The 24021-nt window shown below is 40.8% G+C and overlaps 1 protein-coding gene across 2 annotated transcripts in view; it reads right to left on the bottom strand.

Annotated features, from left to right (window-relative positions):
• Window positions 1–4596: 4596 nt before the first annotated feature.
• The window catches only part of pde7a (phosphodiesterase 7A), a 180766-nt gene continuing 161341 nt past the window's right edge, over window positions 4597–24021 (bottom strand). For both annotated transcript variants that reach the window (XM_063064360.1, XM_063064369.1), the window contains 5 exons: window positions 23058–23149; window positions 20883–21027; window positions 15251–15347; window positions 14415–14495; window positions 4597–6304 (listed from right to left, as the gene is read on the bottom strand). In XM_063064360.1, the coding sequence (XP_062920430.1) occupies window positions 6147–6304; window positions 14415–14495; window positions 15251–15347; window positions 20883–21027; window positions 23058–23149 (573 nt within the window). In that variant the 3' untranslated portion in view covers window positions 4597–6146. The remainder of the gene's footprint in view (window positions 6305–14414; window positions 14496–15250; window positions 15348–20882; window positions 21028–23057; window positions 23150–24021) is intronic.

A 24021-nucleotide genomic window follows, 5' to 3' on the forward strand; every position in this document is an offset into this window, starting at 1 on the left:
CCTCACACACGTCCCATTCCCATTCTGATATCTCAATCCACAGCCTCCTCTACTGTCAAGATGAAGCCACACTCAGGTTGAAGGAACAACACCTTATATTCTGTCTGGGTAGCCTCCAACCTGATGGCATGAACAGTGACTTCTCTAACTTCCGCTAATGCCCCACCTCCCCTTCATACCCTATCTGTTATTTATTTATGTATATATTATTATTATTAATTTTTTTCTCTCTCTCTCTCGTTTCTCTCCCTCTGTCCCTCTCACTATAACTCCTTGACCATCTTCTGGGCTTCCCCCCTCCCCCTTTCTTTCTCGCTAGGCCTCCCGTCCCATGATCCTCTCCCTTCTCCAGCCTCATATCCCTTTTGCCAATCAACTTTCCAGCTCTTAGCTCCATCCCTCCCCCTCCTGCCTTCTCCTATCATTTCAGATCTCCCCCTTCCCCCTCCCACTTTCAAATCTCTTACTATCTCTTTTTTCAGTTAGTCTTGATGAAGGGTCTCAGCCTGAAACGTTGACTGTACCTCTTCCTAGAGATGCTGCCTGGCCTGCTGCGTTCCAATGAGATTACATGGTAGATGCTGAGCTTGAATAAGAAGTCATGTCTGGTTATCGAACTTGATGGAGTAGAAAATATTGAGCTCTACTGACTATTGTATTTGCTCCTAGGATTTGTGTATTCAAGTAAAAATCCTTTCTTCTTACCAGTGGAGCTTGGGCACTTTTAAGAGCATGGGAAATACTTTAAATCAAAATGCAGCAGATATTGACTATTTAGGCAACATTTGTGAGAGTACAAATTAATATGCAAGATCAATCAAGGAAAATGTATCAAAATCTTTTCTCTACAAATTACTACCTGGCTGGAAACACAAGAAGAATTTATTTGTCATCTATGCTAGGAAAGTACTATATCCTTTTCTACTACCATGTTGGCTGGAATGCATCTTAATGAAGATCTTGACACCCTTGGCAAGAAGGAAAGTAGCACCAGAGGTGTAGTGAGTAGAGCACTGTTTCCTCACAGTTATTTTTTTTTTAAATAAGCTGAAAATTTTTCATCTGGTTGTACATGACCTGCAAATAGCCTTCTGAAATTTTGAAAACATCTTCTAAAATCTTATCTTATAAAAGGCTGTTGCACCCTGCTACATTGCTTAAGCTTTCTGTCCCAACTTCCAATCCACTGTGCAGAGATTGTATTGGCATTTGACAAGGTTTCACACTGTAGGCTTATTCAGAAAGTCAGAAGGCATGGGATCCAGGGAAGTTTGGCCAGGTGGATTCAGAATTGGCTTGCCTGCAGAAGGCAGAGGGTCATGGTGGAGGGAGTACATTCGGAATGGAGGGTTGTGACTAGTGGTGTCCCACAAGGATCTGTTCTGGGACCTCTACTTTTCGTGATTTTTATCAACGACCTGGATGTGGGGGTAGAAAGGTGGGTTGGCAAGTTTGCAGATGACACAAAGGTTGGTGCTGTTGTAGATAGTGTAGAGGATTGTCAAAGATTGCAGAGAGACATTGATAGGATGCAGAAGTGGGCTGAGAAGTGGCAGATGGAGTTCAACCTGGAGAAGTGTGAGGTGGTACACTTTGGAAGGACAAACTCCAAGGCAGAGTACAAAGTAAATGGCAGGATACTTGGTAGCGTGGAGGAGCAGAGGGATCTGGGGGTACATGTCCACAAATCCCTGAAAGTTGCCTCACAGGTAGATAGGGTAGTTAAGAAAGCTTATGGGGTGTTAGCTTTCATAAGTCGAGGGATAGAGTTTAAGAGTTGCGATGTAATGATGCAGCTCTATAAAACTCTGGTTAGGCGACACTTGGAGTACTGTGTCCAGTTCTGGTTGCCTCACTATAGGAAGGATGTGGAAGCACTGGAAAGGGTACAGAGGAGATTTACCAGGATGCTGCCTGGTTTAGAGAGTATGGATTATGATCAGAGATTAAGGGAGTTAGGGCTTTACTCTTTGGAGAGAAGCAGGATGACAGGAGACATAGAAACATAGAAACATAGAAAATAGGTGCAGGAGTAGGCCATTCGGCCCTTCGAGCCTGCACCGCCATTTATTATGATCATGGCTGATCATCCAACTCAGAACCCAGCCTTCCCTCCATACCCCCTGACCCCTGTAGCCACAAGGGCCATATCTAACTTCCTTTTAAACATAGCTAATGAACTGGCCTCAACAGTTTGCTGTGGCAGAGAATTCCACAGATTCACCACTCTCTGTGTGAAGAAGTTTTTCCTAACCTCGGTCCTAAAAGGCTTCCCCTCTATCCTCAAACTGTGACCCCTCGTTCTAGACCTCCCCAACATCGGGAACAATCTTCCTGCATCTAGCCTGTCCAATCCCTTTAGGATCTTATACGTTTCAATCAGATCCCCCCTCAATCTTCTAAATTCCAATGAGTACAAGCCCAGTTCATCCAGTCTTTCTTCATATGAAAGACCTGCCATCCCAGGAATCAATCTGGTGAACCTTCTTTGTACTCCCTCTATGGCAAAGATGTCTTTCCTCAGATTAGGGGACCAAAACTGCACACAATACTCCAGGTGTGGTCTCACCAAGGCCTTGTACAACTGCAGTAGTACCTCCCTGCTCCTGTACTCGAATCCTCTCGCTATAAATGCCAGCATACCGTTCGCCTTTTTCACCGCCTGCTGTACCTGCATGCCCACTTTCAATGACTGGTGTATAATGACACCCAGGTCTCGTTGCACCTCCCCTTTTCCTAATCGGCCACCATTCAGATAATAATCTGTTTTCCTATTTTTGCCACCAAAGTGGATAACTTCACATTTATCCACATTAAATTGCATCTGCCATGAGTTTGCCCACTCACCCAACCTATCCAAGTCACCCTGCATCCTCTTAGCATCCTCCTCACTGCTAACACTGCCACCCAGCTTCGTGTCATCCGCAAACTTGGAGATGCTGCATTTAATTCCCTCTTCCAAGTCATTAATATATATTGTAAACAACTGGGGTCCCAGCACTGAGCCTTGCGGTACCCCACTAGTCACCGCCTGCCATTCTGAAAAGGTCCCGTTTATTCCCACTCTTTGCTTCCTGTCTGCTAACCAATTCTCCACCCACACCAATACCTTACCCCCAATACCGTGTGCTTTAAGTTTGCACACTAATCTCCTATGTGGGACCTTGTCAAAAGCCTTTTGAAAATCCAAATATACCACATCCACTGGTTCTCCCCTATCCACTCTACTAGTTACATCCTCAAAAAATTCTATGAGATTCGTCAGACATGATTTTCCTTTCACAAATCCATGCTGACTTTGTCCGATCATTTCACCGCTTTCCAAATGTGCTGTTATCACATCCTTGATAACTGACTCCAGCAGTTTCCCCACCACCGACGTTAGGCTAACCGGCCTATAATTCCCCGGTTTCTCTCTCCCTCCTTTTTTAAAAAGTGGGGTTACATTAGCCACCCTCCAATCCTCAGGAACTAGTCCAGAATCTAACGAGTTTTGAAAAATTATCACTAATGCATCCACTATTTCATGATAGAGGTGTACAAGATATTAAAAGGAATAGATAGAGTGGACAGCTAGCGCCTCTTCCCCAGGGCACCACTGCTCAATACAAGAGGACATGGCTTTCAGGTAATGGGTGGGAAGATCAAGGGGGATATTAGAGGAAGGTTTTTTACTCAGAGAGTGGTTGGTGCGTGGAATGCATTGCCTGAGTCAGTGGTGGAGGCAGATACACTAGTGAAATTTAAGAAGCTACTAGACAGGTATATGGAGGAATTTAAAGGTGGGGGGTTATATGGGAGGCAGGGTTTGAGGGTTGGTACAACATTGTAGGCTGAAGGGCCTGTACTGTGCTGTACTATTCTATGTTCTAAAACATCATTGAACTGAGATTTGTTTTTCAATGACAGGTTACGTAATTTGCATCTCTAATATAGAGCAACTTTGACTAAATCTTATAAAAGGCTGTTGCACCCTGCTACATTGTTTAAGCTTTCTGTCCCAACTTCCAATCCACTGTGCAGAGATTGAATTGGCATTGTCTCAGTTACTACACTTTTAATGTGGCTGGATACTTGTTTTGCCAACAGCAATTATCTGAAGACCTTTGTTCAGTGATTTATAATAGAGGCAGGAGACTGCAGATACTGGAGTCTGGAGCATTAAACAATCTGCTGAAGGAATTCAGTACCTCTATAGAGTGGATGAAACAGCTAACATTTCAGGTCAAAACCCTGCATCAGTCTATTTTTCAATTCCTCCCACTCCCACAAATTCTGCTTGACCTGCTGTGTTCCTCCAGCAAACTGCAGATTTACCACAAATTTGCCTGGCTTAGAGAGCATATTTTATGGGGATATGTTGCAGCATAGAAGGATGAGAGATGATTTGATAGAGGTGTATTATCTTGGTCTTGGAGAAGCTTAAAAGGTCAGCATAACAACATGGGCCAAAGGACCTGTACTGTGTTCAATCAAATCGTTTTATAAAGTGAAAGTTTGACAATTCTATGTCAAGCAATTTTGCATCAATGCAGGTGATGAATTTCCAAGAATTAAAACTTTAAATTAAACAGGCAAATAGTTGAAAAGGTATGTCAACTTTTTTATTCAAAATTTTAAACAGCAACAGGCATATCAAAATATGAATATGGCAACTCTGCCAACAACCTGGTAATGTTCCTAAGCTTAACATTGAAGCCTTCATCTCTAATGATGGCTGTTGCAACAAATTATAAACAGAATTAATTTTTTTTTTTTTAAAAACAGTCCTAGAATACAAATTAACTAAAAAGAGAAAAGCACCAATTTGTTTCACTGAAAAATGCAAACTTAAGATATAGTTGTGCTTACTGTACATAATCAACTATTTAAAACATTGTAAAATACAAAATGGAATGTTTGAAATTTAAAAGAACATTTGTATTCTTATCCTACAAAGGGTTCAATTTTTCCACATCAGACGAGGCCTATAGGGGAGTAACAATTCACTCGCAAAAGGTCGAGGAACAATGCACTTTAAAAAAAACAGATTTGGTCACTTAGCTTTGTGCATAGTTTTAAGGCATTTTAGCAATATTTCTTCAATCTGGCTGTTTAATTCATGCATATTTTCACATTATGAAGAAAACAGAATGGTGAATGTAGCAGTATGTTCTGCTATACAGATTCCAAATGCTTCAGACAGACAAATATCCTGATCTGATCTTTACAACAAACTATCACTAAGTGCAGTTCATACGTTGATTTCACCCACTAATCTGTTTTTATGTTGTTTCTTCGACACTCCCCTAAGAAGGTAAAGGCCAGCAGCACTTTGTTGCTATACACGCTGAAGCTTAGCTGTGATCAGAGATGAAGGCTGGATTCACAGTGCACTAAAGGAACACCATGGCAGTAGAGGTTTCCATGGAAACTTAAATGGCATCACAAAAGATTAAAAACAAACTGCAGCATATTTTGTTCTATATTCTTACCAACTAACATTTCCCAAATTAGTGGTTCCTTTTTCACTATGCTTCAAGGCAAGAACCAGAACCAAAGTATCAAAAATACAGCATTGTAAACAAATCTCTGAGGCAGAAAAAGGACTGGCTTCATTGCATGCATTCAGTCACTCCAAAATGGTGAGAAGAGTACAAAAGCTCTTCTTGTACCAACATAAGAATATTTAAGTTCATATTTTAGCCTTAAAAAAACCACAGAAAACCCCGAGTGCAGAAATTGCAAGTATCAATCTGTATAACAGTATTCAAACTAACCATTAATAAATGGCACTTCCTGGAACACTGCCACCCTTTTTTCCCATTCTCTTCAGTGTGGCCACCATTGCAGTTTATGTGCTCAATGTCTCACAAAAGCCAACTGAGGTATTTGTGTATTGCTTTATATTCAGGCTTTGCAAGGAGCAAAAAAGCAATATGATGCTTTGAAGAAAGCATTGAATTACGTTTATGTTGACATGGCTACACATACAACCGTGGCAATGAAAGCCTACAAATATATTTCAATTCCTCACCTAAAAGCATCATCTCATTTGCCTTCAGCCTAATAGGCTGAAAATTCATTGTCCAGCACCCACCGAATGAGTGGAGTGAGAGAAATAGAAGAATTCTCGGCTTTCCTGAGGTATGTCAGTTCATTTCCTCTCAAATAGAATCCTCTCTACTCTGGGTCTGTTCCTGTAATAATCTTTTCCAGCTGGCATTATTCAAACTAAGATGTCCAAGCATGGTCTGTGACAGTGTGCTGTTGATGAATCGAGACCACTCCACAAAAAGAGGCTTCACAACGTAAGTTATAAAACCTGGTGTGCAAAACAAAATGTTTGTTAAGTTTAATCTATACTCAATTACATTTGTTATCAATATTAATTATGAAAGCTTAAGTAAATGAGTATATTCATTTTAGTTGAAACACTGCTCGAAGGAACAAGGAAGTTTAATTTTTTTCATTGGTCACAGGCAAGTGTGCTAAGTCACACATCATCAATTCAAGTAGATTAAAAACAAACCAATCACTGCTTTTTTTTAAAGATATATACCTATGTAATAGCTCTTCAACATAAAAATCAAACAATTTCTTAAAAATGAATTTTACTTTGAGACTATACACATGAAACTAACTATAATATGCTCTGTTACACACTAATTGATTCTCAGAATAATTGGTCACTTCCATCCTGTGAATTAACAAGAACTGTGATAAACCAGTCATCACAATATTCAATTGTCTTGAAATATGGGAGAAGAGAAAAACAAAGCTGCCCCACCTCCCCCTCGTACTCCATCCGTTATTGCCCATCCTCTGGGACCCCCCCCGCTTCCTTCTCCCTAGGCCTCCTGTCCCATGATCCTCTCACATCCCTTTTGCCAATCAACTGTCCAGCTCTTGGCTCCATCCCTCCCCCTCCTGTCTTCTCCTATCATTTCAGATCTCCCCCTCCCCCTTTCAAATCTCTTACTAGCTCTTCTTTCAATTAGTCTTGACGAAGGGTCTCGGCACGAAACTTCGACTGTACCTCTTCCTATAGATGCTGCCCGGCCTGCTGCGTTCCACCAGCAACTTTTGTGTGTGTTGCTTGAAATTCCAGCATCTGCAGATTTCCTCGTGTTTGCGAACTGACTTATTTTATTTGAATTTCAAACTTCCTGCTTTTTACATGTATTTCTTCAAAATATAAATGACTGATATTTTTCCCTCTCATTTGTCATTTTGCTAGTTGAATTCTTTCACACCTATACAATCAGCGATCAGAAGCGTGAGAAGACGTAGCTCACTCAGGTTCGCCGATTGGGTATATAAGGCATTGATGCACGGCAGTTTGGATTGATTGGCAAGAACAAATTAAAATATGGCAGGGGCAAACAGAGTGGCCATTAGAGCGGACAGTGGTTATTTGAGGCTTCAGCTCTGAAGTTTCAGCAAGGGGAGGTTTGAATGAAAGAAAGCAAAAAAGCTGTAGATAGATCTTCCTCCCCGCCCCCCACCAGTTTATTTATTGTTTTCCTTCTTTACATTTGCAAGTTATATCAGTGGGGATACCAATAACATAGTGATGAGGTTCTGCAAAGTGAGTTCAGGGACTTGGGTGCTATGTTATAGAACAGGAATTCCAGGGTTCTGATCTCAGGATTGCTACCTGTGCCACGTGCTAGTGAGGCCAGAAATAGGAAGATCATACAGTATATGTGGCTGGGGGGTTGGTGTAGGAGGGAGGGCATCAGGTTTTTGGATCATTGCGCTCTCTTCCAGGGAATGTGGGACCTGTACAGAAGAGATGGTTTGCACCTAAATTGGTGTGGGACTAATATCCTAAAAGGAAGATTTGCTAATGCTGCATGGTGGGGTTTAAACTAGAGTTGTAGGGGAGTGGGAACCAGAGTGTCAGAATAGATAGTAAAGAAGATGTGGAGACAGATGTTGTTAAAACCTCAGATGAATTCAAGAATCAAAGGTTGAGCACGGTGAAAATGTCACAGCAGTGCTCAGTCAGGACAGACTGGACAACTCGTCTAGTGAGGCTTTATGGGTGGAACTGAGGAATAAGAGAGGTATGACCACGTTAATGAGGTTTTATTATAGACCACCCAACAGTCTGTGTGATTTAGAGGAAGAAATTTGTAGAGAGGTTACAGACTGTTGCAAGAAACATAAGGTTATTATACAAGAGGGGAGAAGATGAAATGAGGGCAGACTAGCCAATAATATAAAGCAGGATACCAAAGGCTTTTTCAGTTATATAAAGAGTAAAAGGGAGACAAGAGTTGATATTGGACCACCGGAAAATGATGCTGGTGAGGTAGTAATAGGGGATGAAGAAATGGCAGATGAATTTAATGGGTACTTGCATCTGTCTTCACTGTGGAAGACACTAGCAGTGTGCCAGAGGTCAGTGAGTGTCAGCGAGCAGGAGTAAGAACCATTGCTATTATAAAGGAAAAAAGTGCTGGGCAAACTCAAAGGTATTAATGTGGATAAGTCACCTGGGCCGAATGGACAACATCCCAGAGTCCTGAGAGAGGTTGTTGAAGAGATAACGGGTGCACTGGTCATTATCTTTTAAGAATCACTTGATTCTGGCATGGTCCCGGAGGACTGGAAGATTGCAAATATCACTCCACTCTTTAAGAAGGGAGGAAGGCAAAAGAAAAGAAATTATAGGCCAGTTAGCCTAACCTCAGTGGTTGGGAAAGTGTTAGAATCTATTATAAAGGATGAGGTTTCGAGGTACTTGGGGACTAATGATAAAATAAGTCAAAGTCAGCATGGTTTCTCTGAAGGGAAATCTTGCCCAACAATTCCATTAGAGTTCTTTGAGGAAGTAACAAGCACGGTGGACAAAGAAGAGACAGTGGATGTAGTTACTTGGATTTTCAGAAGGCATTTGATAAGGTACCACACACGAGGCTGCTTAACAAGATAAAATCCTGTGGTATTATAGGAAATATATTGGCATGGATAGAGGAATGACTGACAGGCAGGAAGCAGTGCAAGAACTTTTGCTACTTAGGAAGCTGGATGACATCAGATGGCAGGTGCGACTTGGACATCAAAAGAAGAATAGGGATGGCAAAAGACACCTTTACGAGAATGAAAAGTATACTGACAATACTAAACTAGGCATGACAATCCACCTCAGAGTACTGAAATGTTATGTTTATCCAGTTATGTTATATGGCTCAGAACGTTGGACAATATCTAGTAACATGAGGAAACAAATTGTAGCAGCAGAGATGTGGTTTCTGAGGAGCATGCAAAAAATATCATGGACGAAACGAATATCTAACGAGGATGTCATGAACAGAGCAAACACAAAAAGAGAAATAATATATGAGATCATGAAAAGGCAATGTAACTTCATTGGACATGTGATTAGGAAAGAGGAGTTAGAATGCATGGTAATTATGGGAAAGATTGAAGGGAAGAAAGCAAGAGGAAGACAAAGACAAATGATGATGGAGACAGCAGCCAGAGAATGGAAATGAATACCAATGAATTGATCCACTTGACCCAAAACAAGTGTGTGGGTCATGGCAGTCAAAGCTCAAATTGGGCATGGCACCTGATGATGATGATGATGATGATGATGATGATAATGAGTGCATAACAGGCCTTTTCTGGTTGGCTGCCAGTGACTAGTGGTGTTCCTCAAGGGTCAGTATTGGGACTGTTGCTTTTCACATTGTTTGTCAATGATTGGATTAGATTAGATTACATTCAACTTTATTGTCATTGTGCCAAGTACAGATACAAAGCCAATGAAATGCAGTTAGCATCTAACCAGAAATGCAAAGAATAGTGTTATTTACAAAATAACCGCGAATAAAAAGTAAGTGCTACAGCACACAAATATAAAAGTACTGAGACAGTACAATATGGGTGCAATACTGCTTAGCGCTGTGATGTGAGGTTCAGCAGGGTCACATCCTTATTCAATGATTTGGATAATGGAATTGATGGCATTATGGCAAAGTTTTCTGATGATACAAAGAAAGGTGGAGGGGTAGGCAGTGCTAAGGAAGCAATGTGATTGCAGCAGGATTTAAACAAATTGGAAGAATGGGCAATAAAGTGCCATATGGAAGATAGTGTTGGGAAATGTATCAAACATCAGAAGTGCAGAGGGACCTCCTCGTGCAAGACTCCCAGAAGATTAATTTACAGCTTGAGTCTGTGGTAAGAAGACAAAGCAATGTTGGCATTTATTTCAAGGGGAATAGAATACAAAAGCAAGGAGATAATGCTGAGCCTTTACAATACACTAGTCAAGCAGCATTTAGAGCATTGTCAACAGTTTTAGGCCGCATATCTCAGAAAGGATATGTTGTCATTGGAGGGAGTCCAGAGGAGGTTCACAAGGGTGAATCTGGGAATGAAGGGGTGAACATACAAGGAGAGTTTGGCAGCTTTGGGCTGTACTCACTAGAATTTAGAAGAATGTAGAGGGATCTCACTGAAACCTACTGAATGTTGAAAGGACTAGATAGGGTGGATGTTTCCTATTGTAGGGGTATCCAGAACTAAAGGACGGCCTCAAACTTAAGGGGTGACCCTTAAGAACAGAGGTAAGGAGGAATTTCTTTTAGCCAGGGAGTAGTAAATCTGTGGAATGCTCTGCCACAGACTGCAGAGGAAGCCAAGACCGTGCGTATATTTAACGCGGAAGCTAATAGTCTCCTGATCTGTTAGGGCATCAAAGGATATGGCAAGAAGGCAGGTGTATGGGGTTGAATGGGATCCGGGATCAGCCATGATGGAATGGCAGAGCAGATTCAATGGGCTGAATAGCTAATTCTGCTCCTATAGCTTATGGTCTAAGGCAATTTTAACTTTCCACATTCACCAGGACTCTCATACTGTAAAAGGACTAGATCAGATAGAGTTTGTCAAATGTGTTCAGGAAAGATTCCTTAATCGGTACATAGAAGTGCCACTGAGAGAGTGTGCAATACTTGATCTGCTATTAGGGAATGTGACAAGGCGGATGACAGAAGTTCGTGTACAGGAACACTGCATCAAGTGATCAAAATGCCATTAGTTCCAACATAAATAAGGAAAGATAGGTCTGGTCCGCGGGTTTAGATTGTTAGTTGGAGAAAGGACAACCCTGTTGGTATCGGAAAGGATCTGGCAAGTGTGGATTGGGACAGATTGTTTTCCTGCAAAAAGTATACTTGGCAAGTGGCAGTCCTTCTAAAGTGAAATTTTGAGAGTACAAAGCTTGTATGTGTCTGTGAGAATAAAACACAAAAGGTGACAGGTCTAGGGAACCTTGGTTTCGAGAGTTATTGAGGACCTGGTTTAAGAAAAAAAAAGAGGTGCATAGCAGATATAGGCAGGTAGGAACAAATTAGGTACTTACGGAGTACGAGAAAGAAATCAAGACGGCTAAAAGGCATGAGGTTACCCGAGCAGACAAGATGAAAACGAATCCCAAGGGATTCTACAGATCTGTTAAGAGCGAAAGGATTGCAAGAGACAAAATTGATCCCCTAGAAGATCAGAATCGTAATCCATGTGTGGAGCCAAAAGATATGGCAGGTGGGGAGATCTTAAATAGATTTCTGCATCTGTATTTACTCAGGAGGTGGACACAGAGTCGATAGAAGTGAGGCAAAGCATCAGTGAGGTCAAGGACCCTTACAGAGGAGGAGATGTTCCTTCAGACCTTATGGGAGGTATGTACAGAAATTGCAGGGGCCATAGCTGCGATATTTAAATCATCCTTAACACCAGGTGAGGTACCGGAGGATTGGAGGATAGCTAATGTTCCGCTGTTTAAGAAAGGTTCTAAAAATAAACCAAGAAATTATAGTCTGGTGAGCCTGACATCAGTAGTGAGAAAGTTACTGAAAGGTAATCTAAGGGACCAGATATACAAATATTTGGATAGACATGGACTCATTAGGGATAGTTAACATGGCTTTGTGTGTGTAGGTCATGTATAACCAATCTTAAAGCTTTTTGAGGAAGTTACCAGGAAAGTTGATGAAGGGAAGGCAATGGATGTTGTGTTCATGGACTACAGCAAAGTATTTGACAAGGTCCCACATGAGGTTGGTCAAGAAAATTTAGTTGGTCGGCATTCAAGATGCATTAGTAAATTGGATTAGACATTGGCTTTGTGGCAGAAGCCAGAGTGTGGTTGTAGATGGCTGCCTCTCTGACTGGAGGCCTTTGACTAGTGGAGTGCTGCAGGGATTGGTATTGGGTCTGTTGTTTTTTTGTAATCTATATCAATGATCTGGATGATAATGTGGTTACCTGGATCAGCAAATTTGCGGGTAGCACTAAGACTGGGCTGGAGTGGACAGTGAGGAAGACTATCAGAGCTTGCAGTGGAATCTGGACCAGCTGGAAAATTGGGCTAAAAACTGTCAGATGGAATTTAATGCAGACATGTGTGTGGTATTGCACTTAGGTAGGACCAACCAGGGTAGGTCTTACACAGTAAAAGGCAGGGCATTTGGGAGTGCAGCGGAACAAAGGGATCTGGAAAAACAGCTCTATAATTCATTGAAAGTGGCAGCACAAGCAGATAGGGTCGTAAAGAAAGCTTTTGTCACATTGGCCTTCGTAAATCAAAGTATTGAGTATGGGAGATGGGATATTATGTTGAAGTTGTACAAGACGCTGGTGAGGCCTAATTTGGAGTATTATGTGCAGTTTCGGTCACCTAACTACAGGAAAAATGTAAATAAGGTTGAAAGAGCACAGAGAAAATTGACGAGAATGTTGCTTTAACAGACATCCCACCCTGCAAAAACTCATTTCAGGGAGGTAGCACCACAATTTGCGGGAGACTTCCGAGAGAGGTGGGATGTCTGCAATAGAGTAGCTCCTTAGCAGCCAGCCAGCTAGTTTAAATAACGTTAGCTATGCTAATGAACGAATGACACCTGTTAAACTCACCTCAACATGTCTTTTACATTTTAACCCACCATGGGCAATAGAAAAGTCACTGTTACAAACAGTGCAGCGAGCAACACCATCATTATTTTGACCCCTATTAGACAGGGGTACACTTTAGTGTAGTCTGAGGTGACGTACATTTTATATTTTTTTTGGAACACTCTGCCATGGCGCGCGCTCTCTCGTGGTCGCTCACACGCTGTCAAGCTCTCTCGCTTGCTTTCTCTCTCTCTCGCTCGCTTTCTCTCTCGCTTTCGCTCTCGCTCACTCTCGCTCTCGCTTGCTTTCTCTCTCTCTCTCTCGTGGTCGCTCTCGCACTCTCTCTTGCTTTCTCTCGCTCGCTCTCAAAAAAATTGATTTCCGTGATATTGTATACAATTTGCGGGCATCAGGGAGCCACTATTAATATGTGGGAGACTCCCGGAACTTCCGGGAGAGGTGGGATGTCTGCTTTAATTATAAGGGAAGACTAAATAGGTTAGAATTTTATTTTTTGGAAAATAGAAGATTGAGGGGAGATTTGCTTGGGATATACAAAATTATGAGGGGTATAGACAGAGTAAATGCAAGTAGGCTTTTCCCACTGAAGTTGGGTGGCACTACAACTATAGGTTATAGGTTAAGGGTGAAAGGTGTAAAGTTTAAGGGGAACGAGGGGAAGTTTCACTCAGAAGGTCGTGAGAGTGTGGAACAAACTGCCAGTGCAAGTCTGCATGCAAGCTCGATTTCAACATTTAAGAGAAGTTTGGATAGGTACAGGGATGGTAGGGGTATGGAGGGCTATGGTCTGGGTGCAGGTTGATGGGAATAGGCACTTTAAATGGTTCAGCACAGACTGGATGGGCCAAGGGGCCTGTTTGTGTGCTGTACTTTTCTGTGACTCTATGATTGTACCTGCATAATGGCAGTAAATAGAACATAGAACAGTACAGCACAGGAACAGGCTCTTTGGCCTACAACGTTGTGCCAGAAGAATTATATTAGTAATCAAATGACCAACTGAAGTAATCTCTTCTGCCTCCACAATGTCTATATCCTTCCATTTTTCTCATGTTCATGTGCTTATTTAAATGTTTCTTCAAAGCTCCTGTTATTTCTCACCTCAGCAATGTAATCCAGGCACCTCTGTAAAATACTTGCCCTCACATCTCCTTTAATTTACCCCTCTCACCTTAAACACATGCCCTCTGCATTATAAAATTGAACCCTAGGAAAAAGATACTGTCTGTTTACTCTATCTATGCCTCTCAATCTTATAAACCTCGATCAGATCTCCCCTCAGTCTCTGCCGTTCCAGAGTAAGCAACCCGGGTTTGTCCAACCTCTCATTATAGCACATGCCCACTGATCTATATAGTATCCTGGTAAACCCCTTCTGCACCCTCTCCAAAGCCTGAACATCCTTACTATAATGGAGCAAGCAGAACTGTACGCAATACTCCAGTAGTTACATATAACAGAAGACAATTGTTTTGTATTTTATTGAAACTTATATCACTCACCTATTTGAATATTGGCTACAGTTTCTGTGCGGCGATCACATAGCTGACTTATATCTAGCTTATTCCTCCTTTCGATGTCCCCTATGTAAGGAAAAATGACCAATAAATCAACAAATTATTTCAATTGTTTCTGTAGTACAGAATTGCATAAGTTACCTCCTTTTCACTGCAATATTTTACTATTTTCATTATATACAAACTTCCCCTACAATATACAGAAGTATTAAGTTGCTTCATCTTTTCTTAGTCATGAAAATATAAAATACATTAAATTATAACTTCTGAGCAAAGAAGGAACAGGAAATGAAGGTATGGTTTGTTGGTATTGAAAGTTATTTGCATATCTAAAATGACATAACTACAGAACACCTAATTCTTCAAGGCAATATCCAGATTAATTTTTGCCAGGATCATCCAAAAAGACAATTTTTGTTTTAAAAAACAGCTGCATTTTTTCTATTGTCTGGGTTTCAAATTAACATAACTTACAATGAAGCTCTGATCTATTTTTCATTATAAACAAAACAGTGCATTAACTTTACTGGTTACTGCCCGACTTAATTTGAATTTTGAGTGGTATAGCTGTTAGCCAAACTCCTCTTCCTTATTGTTTTCAGTTAAGCAAAAATTTTAAATCACCAATTATATGATTTTAACTTATTCACTACATCTCATAACACTCAATTTGCCAAAAAGCTAAGATACCCCTATAGCCTTTCCTTGCTCTGTATTAATTAGATGGAACTTGTCTTTATGTTTCAAAAACCTATATTCTTGAGTGGGGGTAAAGAGTTTAGTTAATATTGCTGCAAATTGAGCCAATGCACTCAATATACCTTGATGGAAGAATTCTTGGGATACTTTTTCACTCCACTGCTTACTCAGTTCCCAAGGCCGGCATGGGTTACTGATATCTGCACACTTCAGAGCTATCTGTAAGAAGAACACAGTTTACTTACTTAAGCAGTCGAGTTTGTTTTTAAATCTTTGTTGCGTCCATTAGCTTACTGCTATCACGACTTGTTTTTTTACAATTCCTATTAATTCAGTTAACTACAATGGTACAGAAGCTTAGAGAGTTAATCAGTGCAACCTTTTCCAAAGGCATTAACAATGAGCCTGATGAAGATTTCAGTGGAAAACTTCACAAAGAGATTTGCAGAGTGGATTTCATCTAGGTGCTTAAATTTCCTCCACATCCAAAAGATACATTGGTATGTTAATTGGCTATGGAAAATGATCTATAGTGCAAGTTAACAATGAAAAGAACTGGGCTGGGGAAATTGTTGAAGAGCATATCTTACACAGATTAGTTTGAAGAGGTCTTCAGAAATGAAGAATAAAATGAATGGTCTTGATGGGCAAAAATGGCCTCCTGTATCCTTGCAAATGTCACTAATAAATGAAGCCCAACTTCACAACTTAATAGTATCCATCTTGATAGTACAGGCCTACTTGACCTCAATATAGGAGCTAGTGATATGTTTGATCATTCCTGTCCATACTGATCCCCTAAACCAGCTGTCCCTTCATACTCTGTGAATGCCAAATGTGTCAGCAAATACTGGCAACTGGATGAGGACCTAGTATCAGAAGGAATGAGGAATTTCTGTGATCTCTGTTTCATGGACTCGTGGCTTACTCCAAACATGCCAGATAGGTCAGTAAAACCTGAAGGCTTCTCAATACACAGGATGGACCAAACTGCTGATGCAGAGAAGGCAAAAGGTGGAGGTGTGTTTCATGTTTAACTCTTTGTGGTACTCTGACATGGTGGTTATATCATACTCTTGTTCCCCCGACCTGGAACATCTAATGATTAAGTGCCAACCGTTCTACTTGCATAGAGAATTCTCCTCAGTGATCCTGACGGCAGTTTACATACTGTCAAAAGCCGATTGTTAATCAGGCATTTAAGATATTGAATGCTGTCAATCACCAAACAGCCCAGCTGATGCATTTCAAATCATAGTCGGGGACTTCAATCAGACTTGTTTGAAGAAATCTGCCCCCAATCATCAGTATATGACCTGCAGCACCAGAGGTCACAACACACTTGACCATTGCTATACTATGATAAGGAATACCTACTGTTCCATGCCCAATTGCAGTTCAGGAAATCTGATCACTTGGCTGTCCTCTTCCTACCTGCTAACAGGCAGTGGCTAGAGAGCAGGTCTCCAGAGGTAAGGACAACAAAAAGGTGGTTGCAGAAGTGGCTACAGGATTGCTTCAAGTCAGTGGATTGGGCCATCTTCAAGGACCCAAAGGATCTGAATGAATACACCACAGTTGTCACAGATTTTATAAAAACAGTTGTAGATGAGCGTGTCCCCACAATATCATTCAGAATCTTCCCCAACCAGAAGCCCTAAATGAACCATGAGATGTGCAATAGGTTGAGGGCCCATATCAGTGGCATGCAGTTCTGGCGACCAAGTAAGATACAAGTCTAAAGGTGCAAATTTCGGAAGGCCATCTCATATGTGAAGTGGCAGTTCCAGACCACATTTTATTACTGAAAGATGCTTAACAGCTGCAGAAAGATTTGAATGTTATTAACTCTTAAAGTGAAACTAAAGATAGGTAAACAAAAAGATTGTGATCCCAGGTGAGCTCAATGCCCTCTATGCTCACCTTGACCATCAAAACGTGGAGGAACCTTGACAAACTCCCATAGCTCCGATGACCCTGTGAGTTCAGTCTGTGAAGTGCTATGAAAGGTTGGTGATGGAACGCATCAACTCCTGCTTGAGAAATGACTTGGATCCACTTCAATTTGCCTACCAGCACAATAGGTCTACAGCAGATGCCATTTCATTGGCTCTTCACTCGACCCAGGAACCTTACCCCATCCTTGCGCAATTGGATCCTCTATTTCCTCACTTGCAGACCCACTGAGTTCTGATCGGAAACATTCCTCCACAATCTCCATCAGCATAGGTGCACCACAAGGTTGTGCGCTTAGCCCCCTGCTCTACTCGCTTTACACTTATGACTGTGAAGCTACGCACAGTTCCAGTGCCATATTTTAACTTGTTGACAACAGCCCTGTTGTTGGCTGAATCAAAAGAGGTGACAGATCAGCATTTAGGAGGAAGATCAAGTACCTAGCTGAGTGGTACACAGCAAACTCTTACTCACTGTCACCAATACCAAGGGGCTGCTTATTGACTTCAGGAAGAAACTGGAGGTCCATGAGCCAGTCCTCAGTGGGGGAAATCAGAAGTGGAGGGGGTCAGCAACTTTAAATACCTCATTTTAGAGGATCTATTCTGGGTCCAGCACCCAGGTGCAATTACGAAGAGAGCACATCAACGTCTCTACTGCCCTAGGAGTTTGCGAAGATTCGGTATGACATGTAAAGCTTCTACAGACTTCTATTGATGAGTGATAGAGTATACTGACCGGCTGCATCATGGCCTGGTATGGAAATATCAATGTCCATAAATGGAAAATCGTACAAAATGTAGTGCATACAGCCAAGTCCATCATATTTACTACGAAGCACTGTCACAACATCCATCAAGGGCCCCCACCATCCAAGCCATGCTCTTCTCTTACCACTGCCAGCAGGAAGGTAGTAAAGGAGCCTCAGGACCTCCACCACTGGATTCAGAAACAGTTATTACCCCTCAACTATCAGGCTCTTGAACCAGTGAGGATAATTTCACTCGCCCCATCACTGAACTGTTCCCACAAACTATGGACTCACTTTCACGGATTCCATTTCATGTTCTATATCTATTGCATTTTTTTGTATTTGCACAGTTTGTCGTCTTTTGCACATTGGTTATTTGTCCATCCTGTTGGATGCAGTCTTTCATTGATAAATTTATGTTTCTTGGATATACTGTGCATGCCCGCAAGAAAATGAATCTCAAGGTTGTACATGTTGACATATGTACCTAAATAATAAAACTTACTTTGAACTATCCTAGACCCTCCAGTATTTTTAGAAATAAAATAATACAACAAAGGGACCGTTAGCATTTAAGATATAGATAAATATATCACATTAACAGAAGAAAACCAAATGAGATATGGTAGGCATCCATGAGACAGGAGAATTGACACACACAGAAGTGAAAGGCAAGTAAAATAATGGAACAGTTAACATGGTTAACTTAATTAAAACAGACACTGAGAAGTCTTCAAAGAACAAATGTGGATTCACTTGTGGGAGAACCTAAAACTAGGGGTCACTTTAAAAATAAAGGTTTGCCCATTTAAGAGGCAAAATTTACTCTGTCGGTATTGTGAATCTTTGAAACTTCAAAAGGCAGTGGAAGTAAGAGTCTTCACCTTTTTTTAATGGCAGAGGTTGAAAAATATTGATAAGCAAACAGAGTGAAAGAATATCGTGGTTAATAGGGAATGCAGAGGGGCGGCTACAGTTGCATCTGCCTTCACTTCGACGGCCGTGTACCCTGTGACTGCTGGCTGTCCATTGAATCCAACAATGCAGGAGAGTTTTTAAACATGGAAAAGCCATTGCAGTAGGGCTGTTCCACTCTCTCAAGCTTGGAAATCCAGGTGCAGTGGTATGACGTAGTCATCAGAACTGGGGACTTCCTTAGTCCATGACTTCTTCTGTGACTTGTAATGCCCTTTCCTCTCCATGAAGTGTTGCAGAACCGCGTCCCTGATCATTAAAACTCACTGTTGATCTCATCTATCCAGTCCACCAGAGCTGATTCCACGTACTAGGACAGGCATGTCCCCATCTCACCAGGGTATAAGGCCCACCAGCTACCCTCACCTGGTTTAGTCTGCCTGTTGAAGTGGTGCACTGGGGTGCGGCTGCTGCAGACAGCTACTTGGAGCCACAGCTGTGATCTGAGTGTCTGATGGGGACCAAAAGGTGAGTGAGCTGCCCCAGAATGGACACAACAAGTCCCTTCACTAGAGGCGTTACCCCTCCCCGTGACACCTCATACACCCCCACCTATAGCCTCCTAATCTATATAGTCATAAAATTTCTCACATTTCCGACACTACAGAAGGAAGCCTATCGTCCATGCCCACTTTCAAACCAATCCTATCAGACACATTCTCCCACTTGCTTCCCTGTAACATATTCTCTTACACATACGCATTCATACAAACCTAAATTGCCTACTAGATATAGTTTATCAAATGTACATCAAAACATGCAGTGAAATATGTCTTATGCGTTAACAACCAGCACAACCCAAGGATGTACTTAGGGCAGCTACACATTTCACTTACATTGGGGGGGGGGGAGGGAATTTACAATAGCCAATAAAACTACCAACTAATGTCATTGGCAAGGAACTACAACACCTGGGGAAACCAAAACTATCACAAGGAGAACATGCAGACTCCACAAACGCAGTACCAGAGGTCACTGGAGCCAAGGTAACTTCAATACCTGCAGCAAAACTGTGCCTCCACAGCAGCCAAATATCCCTATGGCAGAGCACATAACCAAATAGCACAGAAGACAGAGGCACACAATTAGAAAAGAGAAAAACAAAAGGAAAAGGTGTCATGTACACAAAGGGAGTGGAATAAAATAAAAATGAGTAAAAGAGAATGAATGATAGCACTGTGAACAGTTTGAATACTGATTCACTAATATTGAAAATTCCCAAGATGTTAATTTAAAATATCTGAGAAACCTCTTGAACTACAACCAGAGGCATGGAAAGGAATTTTGCTTGAGTCAAATAGAGAAGTTACCAAGTTAAAAAGCTGAGGATCTGCACAATTTCAGAACGAGACATTTAGAACGGGACTGAGAAAAGATTGCTAAATACTGAATATACCATTTACAGAATTTAGAAGGATTTGATAGATTTAATGGTTAGTTGGATTCAGCAGCTTTAATTTGAAGGACAAAAAGAATTAATTTCCAAAACACTAGCCAATATGCGTTTTTGATCAAAGTAAACTAGTAAAAGTTACTGGGTCTTTATCACATTGTTATTTTTGAATGAAGTACATCATTTGATGTTAATATTCTGAGGTTCTAAAAGACACCATATAAATAGGAATCCAAAGTTTTAATTCACAAAAGCAATACAGAAATTTCACACCTTCCATCAAGTTAGTAGCAATTGAAAAATAATGACGTGCAAAATTAATGTAGCTATATTTGTAGAGATACAAATACATCTTTCTCGGATTTTTTGTGCGTGGGGTGGGGGGATTTGAGGGTCGATATGCCTATTCTGTTTTTGTTTGTGCAGGGAGGAAGGATTTAGGGGTTGATGATCGTGCTGCTCATCTTTTCTTTCTTGATTTCACAGCTATCTGCAGAAGAACTCAGAGTTGAATATTTTTATCATAGGTGAACTTCTGAACCTTTGATAAAAATCATGATGCAATGTGGACAATATTATTTCTGTAAAATATTAAAATAATTCTGGATTATGCCTGTAATAGATAACACAACCACACAATAATTTAATTCTGGGAAAAATTCTGAAAACGAAAGCTCACCTGCAGCATGAAATGTCGATGGCTGTCATCATCTAAGCACAAGTCACTCATGTCTAAATGAGTTCTCAGTTGTGATAGAAACTCATTCTGGCGGCTTATGTCTGTAGCTAGAATTAGGGAACCCAGCTGGCTTTCCAGTTGATAACTAAATATAAGTATATAGATATCAATTATGTGTAGATGAGTAATCATTTTATGCAAGCTTTAAAACTAAAATTTACACTTAATAATGATAGCATTCCTCGTGCACCTTTTACTACAAAGAGCTGAGATATAATGCTTCAACTTTATCCACTTAAAACAAATTCTTGTATCTATTACAATATACTCCTCACAATAAAGGCCATAATTCTCAAAAAAACCAGAAATAAGGTGGCAAAAGTTTTCATTTCTGCTTGTAAAGCCCATGTAGTCAACATCCTCAGATCTACCTTCATCATCAGCTTCGTCACCTGCTCAAAAATCTCAATTAAGTCACAACTTGGCCTGCATAAAGCCAAGGTGACTGTTCCTAATTAGGCCACAGTTTTCCAAATGCTTACAGTCAGAGTAAATTTATTATCAAAGTACATACATACTACCATATACTACCTCGTGTTTCATTTTCTTGCATGCTAACCCTAATATTTCGTGTTAGACTCACCAATCTAGTTTCTGGAACTGCACCATTTCCCTTCTTAAATATCAAACAATATTAGCTACTCACCGATCCTCCGACACTTCTCCTATCACTAGAGGGGATTGGTCAAGGCTCCAACGATCTCATCTCTTGCCTCTCAGTAACCTAGGGTATATCCTATCAGGCACTGGAAACTAATGCAACTTAAATGTTCTTTAAGAAACCCAACTCCACCTCCTTTATCTCAGATGCCGTAGGAAGTTAGCACACTCCACACTGATCTCCTTATCATCCGCATCCATCTTCTTGATAAAATCTCATGTAAAGTGCTCATTTAGGACATCACCCACATCCTGCACCTCCAAGCACATTCCATCCTTTATCTTGAGTGTCTCTACCTGTTCACCAACTATCCCCTTGTTCTGGTTGTATGTAGAGATGATGATGAGATTCTCTTTAATCCTACTTTCCAAGGACATTTCATTCCCCCTCCTGGCTTTTCCAATTCCTCTCTGGAGTCCTTTTCTGGCTTCTTTATAATCCGGAAGGGCTCAGTTCCATCTTAGTTTCCTACACTTTAAATGCATTTCCTTTCTCTTATTCAGTAAATTCACCACTTCTCTCAACATCCAAGGTTCCCTTACCCTGCCATCTATCTTCTTACTTAACCATATTGGCTTTGTATTCTGTGCTTTGGTCTTTAAATTCCTGCCATATGTCAAAATAGGATTTTGCCTAAAATCAGTTGTTTCCAATTAACTCTCCCTAGTTGCTGCCTAACACTCTCATAACATAGCCTTCTCTATTTCAATACTCTCCCACAAGGTTCATGCTTATCCTTTATCAATAGCGATCTTAAAACTTGAGCTGTGATCACTATTCCCTAACTGTCTGCCACTGAAAGGTCAGTAACTTGGTCTGGCCCATTACCTAATAACGGCCCTTTCCCTTGTTGGACTATCAATATATTGATTTAAGCAACCCTCCTGGACGCATCTAACAAATTCTGCCCCACCTAAACCTCTTGCACAAAGATAATCTCAGTCTATTAGGTAGGTTGAAGTCACCCAATACAACCCTGTTGTTTTTATACCTTTCCCTAATCTACCTGCATATCTGTTCCTTGATGTCCCAAAGGCTACTGGGGGGTTTCTACAGTATCATCACAGATACTATAGAACTTTTCCTATTCTTGAGACCTCTCCATATAATCTTCATTATGCCCCCTTTGAGTGCAGCAGTGATATTGTCCCCGATTAGTAATGGACTCCCAACACCCTCTCCCCTTTTTAACTTCTCTATCTTTTGAAAAATACTGAAATCTTGGAACATTAAGCACCTATTCCTGTCTCTCTCTTGACGTATTGTGGCCACAACAGCAATATTCAATGTATAAACACAAAGGAAGTTGCAAAACTGACAAAATGTTTATGATCAAGACATAACTGAAATGTTTATTAAATAGAATTCACTTAGAAATATGAAATTTTTTCTAAATTTCAGCCATGTAATGCATGCACTAATTAAAAATTATGAAATGTAATCCAGATACACACCTTTCCTCAATTGAAAAATGTGAAAATAATTTAGATTCATGAAGCACACACACTGCTGACCTCCAGTGATGGTTTTCTAACACCGAGGTATTCTGAGAGTAAAGGAGAAAGAATTAGTGGCAAAAAAAAAATTTCCATTTTGTGTTACCTAACACCAAATCACACAAGAAACATTATAATAGGTGACCAAAGGTTTAGGTAAAGGGGCAGATTTTAAAGCGGGTTTGAAAGTAAAAGAAAGAAGAGGGGAGGATCATTTTAAGGAGAGAACTGAAGAGTTTAGGATGATGACACCTGAAAGCAAAGGCAAGTAGTCAAGTAATCTGTTGCAAGGATAAGAAGGAGGGCATGGGTATATCAAAGGATTATAGGACCTTGTTGAAATGGCACGGCTGGATAATACAAAGTTGAGAGTTTGCAAATAATTGTTTAACCAGGAGCCAAAGTAGATTGCTAAATCTCTTCTGAGGAACTTCATGGAAGTCTAAATTTTTCTTTCACAGGGGAACTATCATATCTTGGGAATTTAACTCTCCTTCGTGCCATTATGTTCTATGTTACTGTTACTTTGCTTGCATGAATTGGAGACTCTCTATCTGTCATATGACCATATTGTTCTCTTCCTCAATTATAAACATTGATATAATTAAGCTGCTTATTTTCTACAACATTGCTTTCTGTGCTCCCCAAATACCCAGTTTTCCCTATTCGTGCTTCTTTATTATAAGACCACAAGACACAGGAGCAGAATTAGGTCACCTAACCTATTGAGTCTGCTCCACCATTCAATCATGGCTGATTCTTTCTTTTCTCCTCCTCAACCTCAGTTCCCAGCCTTCTCCACATAACCTTTGATGCCATGTCCAATCAAGAACCTACCAATCTCTGCCTTAAATACACCCAACGACCTGGCCTCCACAGCTGCATGTGGCAACAAATTGCACAAATTCACCACCCTTTGGCT

The sequence above is a fragment of the Mobula hypostoma genome, chromosome 1, assembly GCF_963921235.1.
Source record: "Mobula hypostoma chromosome 1, sMobHyp1.1, whole genome shotgun sequence".
Classification (NCBI taxonomy): domain Eukaryota; kingdom Metazoa; phylum Chordata; class Chondrichthyes; order Myliobatiformes; family Myliobatidae; genus Mobula; species Mobula hypostoma.